The sequence below is a fragment of the Monodon monoceros genome, unplaced genomic scaffold, assembly GCF_005190385.1.
Source record: "Monodon monoceros isolate NGI ecotype Baffin Bay Population unplaced genomic scaffold, NGI_Narwhal_1 Super_Scaffold_6, whole genome shotgun sequence".
NCBI classification, from domain to species: Eukaryota; Metazoa; Chordata; class Mammalia; order Artiodactyla; family Monodontidae; genus Monodon; species Monodon monoceros.
The window spans coordinates 23,846,286-23,862,499 of NW_021703783.1; the positions used below are offsets into that span (position 1 = coordinate 23,846,286).

The window sequence follows — 16,214 nt, forward strand, 5'->3', positions numbered from 1 at the left end:
CCACCAGGGAAGCCCCAATAAATTGTTAATAAATAGTCTCACAAAATCTCCCACCTTGGTGGAAGTGCTGTTGATGCACTTTTAAAAGCACTTTTAAATATCACATCTTGAAGTGAATGTTCTTCTTGCAGTCTACTCTGAATCAGCTGTAGCATCCTAAATACAAAAACAAGCAATAGTTAACAAATACGGTAAGACACACAGAGAAAGCCAACACTATTTTAAAAATAACACAGGTAGTTGACTTAGCTAAGCCATACATTTATTATTACATAACTTTATTCTAAAATAAAGTCCCAAGTATTCTTTGGTCATTTCCTTGAAAGCAGGAAAAGTGAGGGAGTATGGCTAGAGGTGTAACAGCTGGGGTCCTTAAGTCTGTCTAATTCCATCAGTAATGAATGTGTGGACACTAATTACATGTCCATTATTGGTGGAATCAGGGTCACCAAGAAAGAACTTCTGTTCACCTGAATATCTAAATTCATCTTTCATGCATGCACGCAGCAATAACAAAATTCTTAGTTTTTGTCGGGCACTGAATAAAGTGTTACAGATACAAAGAATGAGACAAATAAGGGGCCACATAATAGATGTGATGGACTTAAAGGGGCAGATTACTGGGGGTTAAATCCACACAGGAGCATCCAATTCTCATTACAAACCAGGCCACAGTGACATTTAGTATCACCTAGTGCCTGCCTTTTCCAAAGAAACCTGAACTTTATCCTATGACAAGACCATTCTAAACGAACTATTATATTCTACCTATAATTTTTAAAAAGAACATCAGCATATAAGGTATAGGATTATAGAGAACAAAATATTCATTTGAGAACTCATGCTTAGATTTTCTTTTTAAATATACTTCGCCACTAAAAACACATTAGTTGCTTGAAGATTTTTTTTTTTTTACAAAATTGTTACATTTACATAACTCATGAAATTACTTATTCTGAAGAACAAAACCAAGAATAAAAGTATTTCTTCTCTCTAATATTTCTAACATTTTCAACAATAACTTTGTATATTTAGATATAATCCTATTTTATATCCTTTAATCTATATCTTTATATAACTAACATCCAAAGTCACCTGTATTACAGTTCAAACTCAGCAAGTACAAAATTTACACCCAGAGGGAAAGGAGGGATGAATAGACAAAACCGGGAATTTTCAGGGCAGTAAAAGTACAGGTACTGTAATGGTGAGTACATGTTATTATGGATTTGTTAAAACTCACAGAGTGTACGTCTTCAAGAGTGAACTCTAACGTAAACTATGGACTCTGGGCAATAATGATGTGTTCATGTAGGTGCATAGATTGTAAGGAATGTACTACTCTGGTGTGAGGTATTGATAACAATGGAGGCTGTACACGGGTGGGGGCAGGGGATATTTGGGTACTCTGTACTTTTCACTCAGTTTTGCTGTAAACCTAAAAATACTCTTAAAAAGTCTTTAAAATATATATACACATACATACACACACATAAATAACTTGGAAAAATTATTAACAAACATAGGAACTTAAAGAAGAAGCAAATGTAAATGAGAATATATTTCACATCCCATCATAATGATATAATAAACATTTTTTAGAAGTGCAAGTGAGAGATAAAGATAAAATACGTATGCACCACCCACTAAGAACACTGGTAACAGGCCTATTTAAAATAAAAAGTCATTTTTATACTGTAAATTTAGTATAAATAAAAAACAGTAATCAGGAAGGCTATGTCTAGGCTTTGAGATTTCCTTTTACTAAAGGAAAGAGATTAATTGGGACCCTAAATATTTTAAGAAAGCAGAACAATTGAAAGACAACTTAAATATCTTTTAGCAAATTCTACAGGTAAAGAACGTTTTGGTATGCACATTATTCAGGTTGTTAGGTCTTAGGCATCTCTAGTCCATTCAAGAATATTTGTTTAGAAGCAGAACATGATAATCTAGGAAGCTTCAAGAGGCCAGATCCCATCTTCAGATTTACATGTACAAAGACTTAAAATCTTTAGATCTAATGCTAACAGAAATTGAAAGCTTCATATTTTTGCATGTCTTGTATTTCCAGAGTTCAACTTTTATTGCTTGGTCAGTGGGAAAAGAGGTTGATGACACCAAACTGTATGCTGTATGTGTGTCTTCTGTTTCCAGAGTTTAACTTTTAGTGCTGGGCAGTGGGAAAAGAGGTTGATGACACCAAACTGTGTGTGTGTGTGTGTGTGTGTGTGTGTGTGTGTGTATACGTGTATAACTTCTGCCTCAAATATACCAATAAATACCCAAGTTTATATTCCATATATAAAAGGATGTAGAAAATTCTACTACGATGGAAAATGTCTATCATTTTAACAGTAAAAACACAATCTCTTCTCTCACTTACTACTAGTCTTGAACACTAAATAAAATTCTAGATGAAAAGAGACTTCTCACTTTAACATTTCTGGAATAAAGTAATGTATTTCATCTCTGGATGGCTCTCTACTAAAAGCGCTAGAAGCCCAGAGACACCTAATATTCAGTTATTTTGTTCAATACGTTCGTTTCAACTTTAATTTTAAAAGCTCTCCAAATGGTGAAAGTAGAAATTAAAAGAGAAAGGCCTTTGAAATGTACTTAGGGACTAGAAAGAAAAAAAAAAAAAAATGGGTAAAAAAATTTTTTTGTAATAATCTTAAATTAGGTAATGCCTTTTTAAGCATAAGACACAGTCTAGAAAACAAAAAGAAAGAAAAGAGTGGGGATGGGGTAACTATTTAAAACAAAGAACTAATTTCTTTAATATACAAAAAATTGGGCTTCCCTGGTGGTGCAGTGGTTAAGAATCCACCTGCCAATGCAGGGGACATGGGTTTGAGCCCTGGTCCAAGAAGATCTCATATGCCGCGGAGCAACAAAGCCTGTGTGCCACAACTACTGAGCCTGCACTCCACTCTAGAGCCCACGAGCCACGGCTACTGAAGCCCGTGTGCCTAAAGCCCGTGCTCCGCAACAAGGGAAGCCACTGCAATGAGAAGCCCAGCACCGCAATGAAGAGCAGCGCCACCCCCCCCCCCCCCCCACCCCGCTCGCCACAACTAGAGAAAGCCCTTGCGTAGCAACAAAGACCCAATGCAGCCAAAAAACAAACAAAACAAAACAAAAAAACCAAAAAATTATTTAAAGTTATTAAGAAAACAACCAAGCAAAATGGGCATATGGCATGAGCAATCAGTTTCACACACACAAAAATACAAATGGGAAAAAAATAATCCACAGATATTCAACTGATTTACAAAGAAATGCTAACTAAAACAAGTACAATACCAGTTTTCACGGATCAAATTGGCAAAAATAAAAAAAGTCTGGTTATACCCACTGTTGGTGAGGTTGTATAGAAACAAGTACTCTCACATACTGATAGCTTTGGAATATAAATGAAACTATTTGGGGAAGATGTTTGGCATTATCTATCAAAATTTTTTTCCAGTTTTACTAATATATAACATTGTATAAGACTAAGGTATAAACATATGATTTGACAGATGTATATATGTGAAATGATTACCACCATAAGTTTAGTTAACAACCACCACCTACCTCACCATTACAAATTTTCTTCCTTGTCATGAGAACTTATCAAAACATTAAATATACTCTAAAAGATAAATTTCTTTTCTAGAAACTTTATATACATATACATATATTCACTCAAGTACATAAGGAATATATATATATATATACACACACATTCACACAAGGAATTAGATTCAAGAATTTTCACTGAGCATTGATATTAGAATCTTTGCAAGCAATCTAAATGCCCATTGATAAGTATCCAATTAAATAAATTATAGCTTATCCATAAAAGGTACCACTATATGTACTTAAGTGGGAAGATGTGCAAATTATAAGGTTAGGTTGGAAAAAGAAAGTTATAAAACAAATGCATAGAATGAACCCATTTGTATTAGGAAAAAAATAACATAAGCAAATATGGAAACATGTAGAGAATTATACACAAACAGAATATTTCTAGCAGGCTACACAAGAAATTTAACTCTGGTTATCACCACCAGCTAGTGGCACTAGGTTTAGAGAATGATGAGGAGGCTTTTACTTTCACTTTATATCCTTTATATTCAAATTTGATCATATATTGCTTTTAAAATTTTTTAAATAGTTAATACAATTTTAAATGAAAACTAAAATGTATTTATGATTCAAAGTGCATTAAAGATTATATGACTTTCCTAAGATCTGATAAAATCTTTGAAAGTGTAAAGATTATATTATATACTATATTCTGCTAATATTTCATCCAAAGAAATGCCTAGATAAATATATTAATCTATGAATAATATACAGTAGACAAAATAGACAAAGCATGATCTAATTTCTATGGACCACAATACTTTGTTTACTTATTACCTCTGCCACTCTTTTTGCTGTGGTGAAAGATCAAATATTGCCTGAAATAAAGGAAAACATAATCACTAGCACTGTCAATTTCTCTTGGCTCTTATATCATAATTTTTTAAAATTTTCTTTGACCAAGGAACAAATTTATAATAACATTAAAAACAAGTATTCATAATTTACATTTAATCTTCCATAAGTCAAACTAAAAAATTTAAAATTTTACTCAAAAGTAGTATAAAGAAATTTCACTAACTGTGAATATTTTTCTATTACAGTTATCTACATTTATAGGAATGGATACAATGCAATCTATCACATGTACAAAATGGTATTTTAAGACTTAAAATCATTTAAATGATGCCAGCATGAAACTTAAGTATTTAAAATGAAAGTATTTAAAATGAAAAAGACATACAGCTTAAGTATAATATTCAAGCATCCAAAGCCCATATTCTTGCCAGGAAAATACCATGATAAAATCAAAAAGTTTTGAAATGACCTAACAATGTCACTATAATTCCCAAACGTATTAATCAAGAAAGAATAACTCAAGAAATTTTATCTAGGCACTATGTTCACCAATTCAAAGACAAACTTAGCTACTTTGTAGAATCAGAGGAAAAGAGGCAAACTTCTCACAGTTTGTGGCAATACCCACAATTTAATTTTCCAACAAAAAGTCCACTTTTGATTTTTAAAAGGCGATTTATAACAAGGCATATTAATTCTACTTTCTAACTTATCAATATTATTAATGATCCCTCCATAATCATGCCCTAACCTACTACTCTCTCACTATAAATCCTTTCTCTTTAACCCCTCATTCCATCAGACAGTTCTACCTCTGTGCCTTTAGTTATTTAATTATATCAACCTGGAACCTTCCTCTCCTGTAACTGTAACCCTAATGTCAGTCTAAATTCTATATGCCACTTGCTCTAGGTTAATGATTACAGTGAAATTACTTTGATTACTCCTCCTGCTGAACTTGTCTATACCTTGCTTCCCAACCTTTTTCACAGCACAGCACACAAAGAAAGTGCTATAAAACACACCATGGCAAACAGATGAGGCTACATGCAACTGCTCCCCAGTTACCTTGTGAATAAAACTACTGACAGCAGGGACTATGTGATTCTCCCTTTGACTTCCCCAAACTGCTCGGTATAGTGCTTAACACAGCGGGTAAAGAACTACTGAGTGGCCTACTTTGTGTTTGGCACTATGCTACTTAAATCATTATCTCACTTAACCTTCATAACAACCTTGTGAGTTTGTTATTATTCTCTCCTTTTTATATATAAAAAAGAACTCAAAAGATTAAAAAATTTTTTGAAAAATCACAGATAATGAAGGTCAGTATATAAACCCAACTATGTCAGATTCCTCACTTTCTCACATCCCTAAAAGTAGTTCTTTTCTTTAAATAAATAGTAGCTATCATAGCATATTGTGTGATCATGGTTTAGAAACCAGTAAAATTATTAGAATTAAGTTTTTAATATTCAGACTGCATATTAAAAGAATGAGTGAAAATTTAAAAACAAGTAAAAATTATCTCAAATAATTTTACATTAATAATAATTCTTAAATATTTTAATATAAATTAGGACAAGGGAATGAATACTTACCGGAAACACTGTTAAACGTTTTAAAAATTACTGATAAAAATATACAATTACATATTTTTAAGTTTCTAACTTTCTGGCTAAGACATGACTTTTAGTTCATGACAGTTAAATTAAAATAAAACTTTCCTCTTCTACAAATGACTGAAATGTGAGAAACTGTTACAATGGAATAATCAAAGATCCTGCCACAATTACATAATTCTAACATATTTATCAGTGCCTAATACCTGCAATGCATTATGCTTTACATTTTGTGAGCTATAAAGAAGAAAAAATGAAGTAATTGCTTTTCAGGAGCTTAGAATCTAGCTGAAGAGACAAGCTGTCCAGAAAAAATATTTATTAAAAAAATCAGAGACTTAATAAACGTGAAGAGAGTGGGAGTGACAGACACTCAGTATGGAGCAAATGCTAGAAAAACAGCATAAATAAATTTTAGAGGATAAGTTCAAGATGATTATCTCCTCAAATTCTCACAATGTCCAAAGAAACAGAAAAATGAGGACACAAACTGTATCATTATTTTAAATCATTTTAAATAGCATCCATATGTTGGAAATTATCAAAAACTTATGCAAGACAGCATACAAGGGAGACTAAATTGAGAAAAGAGCCCAACACATAATTTATTTCATGGGACAGGAAAATCCATGTAAGCAGTAAATCCCCAATTCAGAGTAACAGAGGAAAACAGGTGATAAAAGATAACAAGACACTTGAGGAAGAGACAGTCACCATCCTAAGAAGACTTCTAGCAGTTCAATCGAGTGCCAGAGACCACATCACAAAGGGCATTCCACAGCATTATTATTCCCAGCTTACATGTGACCTGGACTGTATTCTAAATTAAGCAAAACTACTGCTACAGCTGGCTGCTAATGAGGACAGTCACACCAGTTAAAGAAAAAAGGAATTACCCTAGCTAAATTTAACCTGTCAAAACAAATACGGAAAAGGAAATGTGGGGTGCCCTGGTGAACTACTCTGCCATCCTGAACCCAGTGTGACTTCCTCCTTTCTTTTCAAAAGCATCTGAAGCTCTAATTTTGCTTAGAAGAAACACAGTATATCTAAACTATATAACCTTCTCCTTTCATTTACGTCTGGAAAAAAAAAAGGTGGGGGCGGGGAGGGAAAGGGAACCGACATAACTCAAGTCTATCTCAACTCTCAGTCAGTTAACTGGCCATTTATTTTCCCATCCTAAAGATGAACAAGAGAATAGATAGCTAGATAGCTAGATAGACAAAAAGATTCATCAATTTGAAAGAAGTGGTAAATCTGAGGTCCGAGGGCTAATTTTCCTCTGTGATACCATTTCTAAAAAGAAGAAGAAAAGTGAAGTTTCTCTAATTATTTCTCAATGAGATTTATCATCATGAAGACAGAAAAAAATGGAGTGATCTGCAATATATCAAAGGTGGAAAATATAATCACTGAATTTTAAAACATAATGAAGGCATTGAAAAAAAAAAGATTGATCCTGCTGGATCAAGGTCATCTCCCAGAACTCACAGATAAAGTTCAAAATATGCATCTTATGCAAGAATTGATAAAAATATTGAGAACCACCCCATGAAATTCAACATCACTTGATAAGAATTTTAAAAAACAGAGGTAAAACCATTACTCTGAACATCATTAAAGCAAACAAACAAGCAAAAAACACTTAAAACTTCAGATCATTAATACCATCAAAAGCCAAAAATAACTGAAGGGGATCCACACTTGGATATACAGGATAAATATTTGAATTTCAAAAGTAAAAGAAAAAAGCATATAAGTAGATAAATGTGTTACCTACAAAGAAAAAAAAATTGTGCCAGAAGGCAATAAAGGAATGTCTATAAAGTTCTGAGTGTAAAACACCATAAAGCAAGAATTCTATCCTCAGCCAACCTTACCTGTATTGAGAACAGAATGACATAGGCAGTCTGTCATAAAATATAACCCACATATTCTTGCTGACAAAGAAGTCACAAAAAGTCCCTCACAAAATGATAAACAAAAATAAAGAAACTAAGAAGGGTAGAAAGTAAAAGCAATAAAACATAAAGTTGAATAATTATTCCTAAAATAGTATGAAATAGAATACAAATATTAGTGTCTGATAATAATCATCTAGATCTAAATTTCCAGATAATAGTTTAACATGCAATAACATGGTACCTGAATTTGTAAGGTTCCTAACCTCATTTAAAATTACTGATATCAATTTTTTGAGTGGCAATACAGGAGTTAGGAAGTAGGGTGGTTCAGAGTGGCAGTAACAAAAGTTACTTTTTCTTTAGAAAATTTTATTTTAAAAGTGTGTATCAAAAGGCATAAATATATTTTGTTCATGTAAACTAAAAATAATTTGGTAATCAAAACTGACCTAAGAGCTTCCCTTTTTTCTCCTCCACCTATTCAGTTACTTCTAATCCTCCTCCATCACCTTTAGTCTTCACTTTGCAATTTTGTTTAAAGAGGGTTCACAACTGTCAATGGTAAACAAAGCAACTCAAGAATGCATGGGTAAACATAAGTACCACAATGCCAACAGAGCAGTCAGCAAGGCAGAGTAGCTGGGAGTTCCATGCTTTGTTTTCTAAAGCTTCTTTAGGGCTAGTTCTGATCATGACCTGTTATAACCCACCCCTGTAATGTGATACCTGCCCCTGTAATGTGATGGTGTTTTCTAACAAATTAATTCTACTACACACAACTTGTGCTAGGAAAACAATAAGAGAATGTCAGTATTTCATTAGGTCTGGGAAATGGAGGTGTGAAGGAAAGAGGAAGAACTAAATGCATATGAAATTTCTCCTCTTAGATAATGCTTCATTCTTGATTACAAGAGAAATATAGCTCAAACGTTTTTAAGAACTTAAATTTGGTAAAAGAAGAATACAAATAAGACATAGAATTTCCAAATCATTAGAAGAAGAAAATTTCATCACTATAGCAACTGTATAAAAGAGAAAAGGAAACTGTTAGGAAGCATTAACAAAAAATATAAAATAAGTATAAGATTATAGAGGCTTATCCAGAATGCTAACAAGGCTTTGGTTTAGATATAATTTGGTAATTATATTTATATAATTTGGTAATTATATAATTTTCTCTTCCCCCTAAATGTTTACAAAGAATATGGAATATTTCTGTTTATTTGTTTTGTTTTTGTTTTATTTTTTACTGAAGTATAGCTGATTTACAATGTTGTATACTACTTTTGAATTAAGAAAATATATTTTTAAAAAACTAGCTCAGACAAAATTAAAAGCAAATATCAAAACTGTCTTCAAGGGAACAATTCCTCAAAGCATACTATTTAAAAGAACATGTAAATCAAACTTACTGGTTCATAAACTAGACCATCTGCAGATGCAACCATTGTTTCTGCTAAATCCAATACATCTGCTCCAATATCTGCATAAAAAAGAATTAGAAGTTTTATATTCTATGCTGAGAGTCAAACTATATCCACTAACCACTAACATAAGAAAAAATAAATGGAAAAGGAAAAGAGATTTAAGGTTGTTCTTAGATGAAATCTTTTAGAAATTAATTTCCTTAATTGGATAAAATGATTTCACACTTTAAAAAATTTTGTCTGAACTACTGAATTCTCGGTCTCTACTTTTCAAGCAGTAATTTAAGACACAATTTAAGATGAAAAAGCATCCTCATTTTTGAGAACTATACTGATTCAAACATTATCTATCTAGCATATTAACATTTTTCCACTTCTACCAGTATAATTAAGTGAAGCCAGCGAAGAAAACAGAAAAGGGTAACATCACCATTAACTCAAAAGATTTGGATCTGTATTTTAATATGCAGAAGTAAAAGTAAAGGGTAGTAAATTGAAACTGTGAAACAGGATATGTTTCTGGAATGTGGGTGTAAAAACCAGTATGCCAAACAAGAAAGAAATAAAGGATGTACCTAAACTAGAACTTCGATTTATAAAAATTTCCTCCAATTTTCTTTCATTTTAATTATACTAATGTGAAAGTTAAATCTCTTTATGGAGAAGAAATTTAAAGAATACAAGCTGGGGAGAAAAACAATTTGTATTCTTAAATTAAGATATCATAAAAGAAAAATAAAGTTAAAACAACCAGTGGCTTTTACTTTTTACTAGCAACTGTTTAAACCATAATCTATATATGCAATCATCAGGTTAAACACGTACTTACACTGACACTTCATGGCAACAGTAATATCTATATTGATTCTCAATTTGCTAAAAGACAAAAAGGAAACATTAGAACCTACCAATTGATCAACAAAACATGATCAATATAAATCAACTGATCTATGAAAAACTTGGACTTCATACAGAATAAAATATGTCAATTAGAACTTGGATAGCATTCATATGGGCAAAACAAAGGCACTTTAAAAGTAAAAATTCTATTTTGTAATTATTCCAAAAGTCTTTCTGATTTCACAAGTTTTGAACACAGTATCCTTCATTTTAATGGCAATTCTACAATTAGTAAGTCCAAGCAACTCAGAAAAAAGTATTAACCTCTGTTTACATAAACCTTACGTAGACTATGCCATTAAACAATACAAAACTTTCAAAATCAAAAGTTAGGAATTGAAAGCCTTTCTCTCCTTATTTACCAAATAAATACCAGACATCAGGCATTGTACCTGATGTCCTACAAATACTATCCTCTTTATTCTTTACCATGGACCTATAAAGTAGATAGCTTCAGTTCTACAAATAAGCCAATGGTGTTTACGGCAGTTTAAATAAATGCCTGGCTTAAGACCACATAACTACTGAAGTGGCATATTGGAAACTAGGTCTGTGTGACTCAAGATAAATGTACCCAAATTACCAGAAAAAAAAAAAAAAAAAACCTGATTCTTAAAGTTTTGCATGGCCTTTTAAAAAGGCTCAACCAATGGCTTATTTTCAAATATTTAGTACAAATCAAATTAATTTTCAAATATCAGAATCAGTGTCATGAATAACAGAATGAGTACAATCAGGATCAGTCCTGTCCTGCGCTTCCTATCAAAACTTTTTTTCACTCTAATAATTTTCATCTGGTTTCAATAGGGAGTACAGATTTTTAGAACTTCACAGAGTCTTAAAGTAGTCTAGAGTTCAAATAGTGTTCCAAATAACCCTGGGGTTTAGGCTCAGATTTATAGGAAGAGGGTGAGGTCAAGCAGACAGGCTTCTGGGCACCCCCACTACACTTATGTGGTGAAATACATGACTTCATTTAGAAAGAATAAAAATTATTTCATTGGTGCTAAAAAAAAACCAAAATAAGAAAAACAACAAATTCCTTAAAAACTAATGGCATTAAGAATAACACTGATGTTATAGATCAAGAAACTGAGGCCCAAAAGAAGTCAGTTGTATGACTTGCCCAAGGTTACACAGCACCTATTACAAATGTTGACTGACTGAATTCTCACTGACCTGAAGAGGAAAGTACTATAATTAGTATCCCCATTTTACAGAAAACGAAACTGAAGCACACGCAGAAATAGATTTAGTAAGTTCCCTAAAGTCACATACCTAGTAAATGGCAGAGCTGGGATTGAAATTGAGAAGTAAATGTTTCCTGCTATCTAGTGCAATCTAAGTATTATAAACTTGTTATCTTCAATCAATTAAAAAATCCAAATAATACAAATAAAGTATATTTTGTCTCCTAATTAAGGTACTAATATTTTCAAAGGTTTAAAAGTGATGCTGTTTACCTTAAAATATAGTTTATACACAATTTACAACAATCAAGCTATAAGCATAAACAATGTAACCTTAGACAATTTATTTTCCAGTTCACACAGATCAGTAAGATATTTCAAAATCTAAAGAGTAAACAATTTCAAAACATCAAACTATTTCCGTCATTTCAACATCTAAGGAAAAACATATTCTCCTAGCCTTTTTAAACAAATGCATATTCAATCAGAGGACCTTTCTCTTAGAATTTAACCAGTATTCAAATTATTCTAAAATGTTTTACCTAATGCATACAATTAATGAGGATTTTTCAGTACTATTTCTTCAGAATTAAAATAAACCAAGTATAAAAGGTTAGACTTTTTTTTTTAAATATGTTACCTTCAGAGCAATTTAAATCTAAAGGTATTTCAAAAAAAAAGTTACCTAGAAAAATCCTTGTCTACTTCATATTCATACTTCATCCATGTATCTTGATATACTGAAAATTCCATTATAGTTAATAAAGCCATAGTGGTAAATGCTATTAGAGAAACTGAGAAACCAACAAAAAAGGAAAGAATTAAAACAATTTTTAAAAGGTAAACAGCAGAAAACCATTTTAAGTAAGATTAAAATTAGCAAAGAATACCCTAATATGATTGCCACGTGAATGAATACAATAAAATGTTTTTCTTAAAATAGTCATTATAAATTTTTTTCTAAAACAGCTCAAAAATGAAGATTTAATGAACACAAACATTTGCACTATTGAGAAAGCATTTTATTTCTTCAATACGAAGGACATTTCTCACTAAATAGATTTGTCAAAATTCTACAAATACATAAAACTTTTACCTTGTTATATATAGCAGTGTCACAGATAAGATAAATGATGAAAGTAAGCATAAGTTTCACAACACAAATTTGAAAGTAGTCCCCTCATAATTAAAAATGCATCCATGCCTATGGTCCAATTAAAAAAAAAAAACTAGCTTAATTTCTTAGATCCTAAGAATCTACAACAATCTGTGTCAGAAACTCAAATAACATCTCCAAATCTCTAATAAAACTTTCTACTTTGAAAGCTCCTAAGTATTTCACTTCATTTATAAAAGTAAAAGATCTAACAAAAAGAAAAAGCACTATCATATACTATGACAAACTGCACTTAAAATGGATTGTGCATCAAGAACTTGTACTATTTTCATTAACAAAAGTTAATCACAAGAGATTAGCAATAGCAAGCAATTTATTATACATTTTACTAAATGAAATGTCAATCTTATGGGAAGTATATTGTCTTATCAGCTCTTCATGGGGAAAGAAATAATAGTTAATACTGTTATAGTTGCATATTTTTCTGATATATTTCATTATTTATTTATTTAATAAATACTACTATCCGTACCAGGCACTGCTCTGAGCATTTTATAAATATTAATTTATTTAATTGCTACTGCAACTCTACCTGGCAAATACTGATATCATCCCCATTTCATGGAAGAAGAAACTAAAGCATAGACAGATTAACTTCCTCAAGATCAAGTATTTAGGAAGGGGCAGAGGTGGAATTTAAATCCAGACAGTCTGATTCCAAAGTCTAAGCTCTTAACTATTACCCTATGCTGCCTCTCTTCAGTAATGTGAAATTTAAGAATTTTTATTATAATGTCTAAATTGACTTATTCTTAACCAAAACAGACTGAGGCAGTTTCAACATCATTAAACAACTTCAATTCTATTTACATATAATAATCTTGTTAATATACGTATACATAACTCAAGAGCACCAAAGCAGTAAAACTGGATTAATTTGTTCATTAATGTTTTAATAAACACTGCTAAATGCATAGACTGCACTGGGTTGGATGCGAAAAAGAATATACATAAGAATAAAATTAAGGCAAATAGTGTGGCATGAGGACAGACCAACTATAAAGTTACTGCACAGTTCACTGATGAGTTCTTCCTCATGGCTACATTTCTGTATGCTCTTGGTTGATAACTTAGAAGTTGCACTTACTGAAGGAGTTTTAATTTGAACTGATACTCACCTGTACCCCCACTGGCTGAAGTCTCTACATAGCTGTCAGGAACTTTCGGAAAGGCATCCAACTCTTTCACCAAACTTAAGGTTTTCTTCCGATTCAGTCGCCTCATCTTCAGGAAAACCTTCTTCTTCTTTCATATAGTCATGCTAAGGAATAAAAAATGAATAAATGAATCCTCCAAATAGATTAAAAGGTTTCTTTTATTTTTAGATAACTGACAAATGTCCTTGGAACAACGTAACATTCTTATTCCTCCTTGAGAAGAAAAAGCTTAACACTTATCCACATCTCTTTTTTCTCCACTTCCACCCTGACAAAAAAGTACTAATGACAGGCAATTTACACACACAAACACATTAAATAGCCAAAAAAAGTGAAAATCAATTCAATTACATTTGTAATATTTGAATATACAAATTAAAATAAATAGTCTTTCTCCTATGAAATTAACAAAACATATAAAAATAATACATTCCCATTAATGGATGACAATGAAGTAAAGCAGATATGCTCATACACTGCTAACAAGAACATAAATATTCACCACTCTTATTCTAAGTAAATTCCTTTTTTAGGAATGTATCCGAAGGAAAATATCTGTGTTGTGCACAAAAATTTGATGAGGATATTTCTTGTATGGCTATTTTTAAATATTGAAGATAGAAACGAACTCCTCGTATCCAATATACAAATTACAGTGAATTAAAAGTTCTAAATCTATGTAAACACTGAAAATCTTATAAAAGAAAACATTTAATGATGTAAGAAAATACTCATAATACAGTAAGCAAAGACCAGAAGGCCATATGCCAGTTTTATGGGAGACAGGGAAAAAGATATATGGGAAACAAACTGAAAGCCTATACACAAAATGTTATAAGTAGATCATGGGAGGATTTTGTCTTCTTTACAAAATTTTGGATTTTCCAAATTATCTGCTTTTATAATAAAAATATTATTTAAAAATTGCTTGCTATTCTCTTTTTGATCAATATGCCAACTACATCTAAAATATGCTAGCCATTAAAAATAACTGAAATCTCAAATATTTATATAATTTTTTTTTTTTTTTGCGGTACGCGGGTCTCTCACTGTTGTGGCCTCTCCCATTGCGGAGTACAGGCTCCGGACGCGCAGGCTCAGCAGCCATGGCTCACGGGCCCAGCCGCTCTGCGGCATGTGGGATCTTCCCGGACCGGGGCAAGAACCCGTGTCCCAGCATCGGCAGGCGAACTCTCAACCACTGCGCCACCAGGGAAGCCCTTTATATAATTTTTTTTATATGACTGATTTATATAAATAATATTATAGGTGATACTACAAGCATTACCAGAAATCAAAGTTGTATTGATAAAATCAACACATAACAGAGTAAGTTAAATGGTTGAAAAAGTCACTAAAAGAATGTCTCTAGAAGAAAGCAGAAAGACTTGTCTGAAATCTAAGTAGGATTAATACAGAAAGAACAGACCATAGAAAGAGTATTCATGGAGAAAAAAGGAGACTCAGGGAAGTAAAAACTGACAGTAATCATGAACCCTGTCCAAAAGAGAGCAGGACCTAACCAGAGGCACTACTAATCAGTCCACGAAGGAGCCACGGCCCTAAAATGAAGCTAAATGCATTAATGGGTTGATTTCATTTGCCATTATAAATACCCAACTAACTCCCCTTGCTGATTCCATGCTCAAAAGTGGCCTTCAGAATATAATTTTGCATTTCATGTATATGGTTTTCCTAAGGAAAAAAAAGAACATGTAGACAAGAGATGACAGTGTTTGATCCCCATGACAGTTATAATACTGCTCTTCTCGGGCTTCCCTGGTGGCACAGTGGTTGGGAGTCCGCCTGCTGATGCGGGGGATGCGGGTTCGTGCCCCGGTCCGGGAGGATCCCCCGTGCCGCGAAGCGGCTGGGCCCGTGGGCCATGGCCGCTGGGCCTGCGCGTCCGGAGCCTGCGCTCCGCGTTGGGAGAGGCCACAACAGTGAGAGGCCCGCATACTGCAAAAAAAACCCCAAAAAACTGCTCTTCTCATCTGTAAATTAAGCTTCTGAGTGTTTATTAAGCATAAGCCATGTTCCTCAAGTTTGTTCAACTCACTAATCAAATTTATTTTCTGTACCTGCTTAGCAGTAACGGCACCAAGACTGATCCTTCTTCCATCTTTCAATTTATACTCATTCTTTCCTACAGGGGCTAAATAATAAATATGTTCAAGCCACTTATCTTTAAGACAAAACTCTCCACGTAAGCTCAAGTCCAACTCCAACTACTGTATAGATCTCCAGCTGCATACCTACAGCAAAACTTAAAGGTATGAGTTGTCCGTATTCATATACTGAGACTACTTCCTCGCCTCTCAACTAAATTTGCTCTCAGCAAGGTTATTAACGACTTGCTTAGTACCAAACCCAACGGACAATTTTTAGCCCTTAATCAAT

The 16,214-nt window shown here is 32.7% G+C and overlaps 1 protein-coding gene across 1 annotated transcript in view; it reads right to left on the reverse strand.

Annotated features, from left to right (window-relative positions):
* ERGIC2 (ERGIC and golgi 2) overlaps nucleotides 1-16,214 on the reverse strand; it is a 36,203-nt gene that overhangs the window by 12,435 nt on the left and 7,554 nt on the right. The window contains exons 2-7 of the mRNA XM_029206120.1: nucleotides 13,776-13,918; nucleotides 12,166-12,274; nucleotides 10,220-10,266; nucleotides 9,376-9,446; nucleotides 4,414-4,454; nucleotides 55-156 (exon numbers count right to left, since the gene is read on the reverse strand). Coding sequence (XP_029061953.1) covers nucleotides 55-156; nucleotides 4,414-4,454; nucleotides 9,376-9,446; nucleotides 10,220-10,266; nucleotides 12,166-12,274; nucleotides 13,776-13,881 — 476 coding nt within the window. The 5' untranslated portion in view covers nucleotides 13,882-13,918. The remainder of the gene's footprint in view (nucleotides 1-54; nucleotides 157-4,413; nucleotides 4,455-9,375; nucleotides 9,447-10,219; nucleotides 10,267-12,165; nucleotides 12,275-13,775; nucleotides 13,919-16,214) is intronic.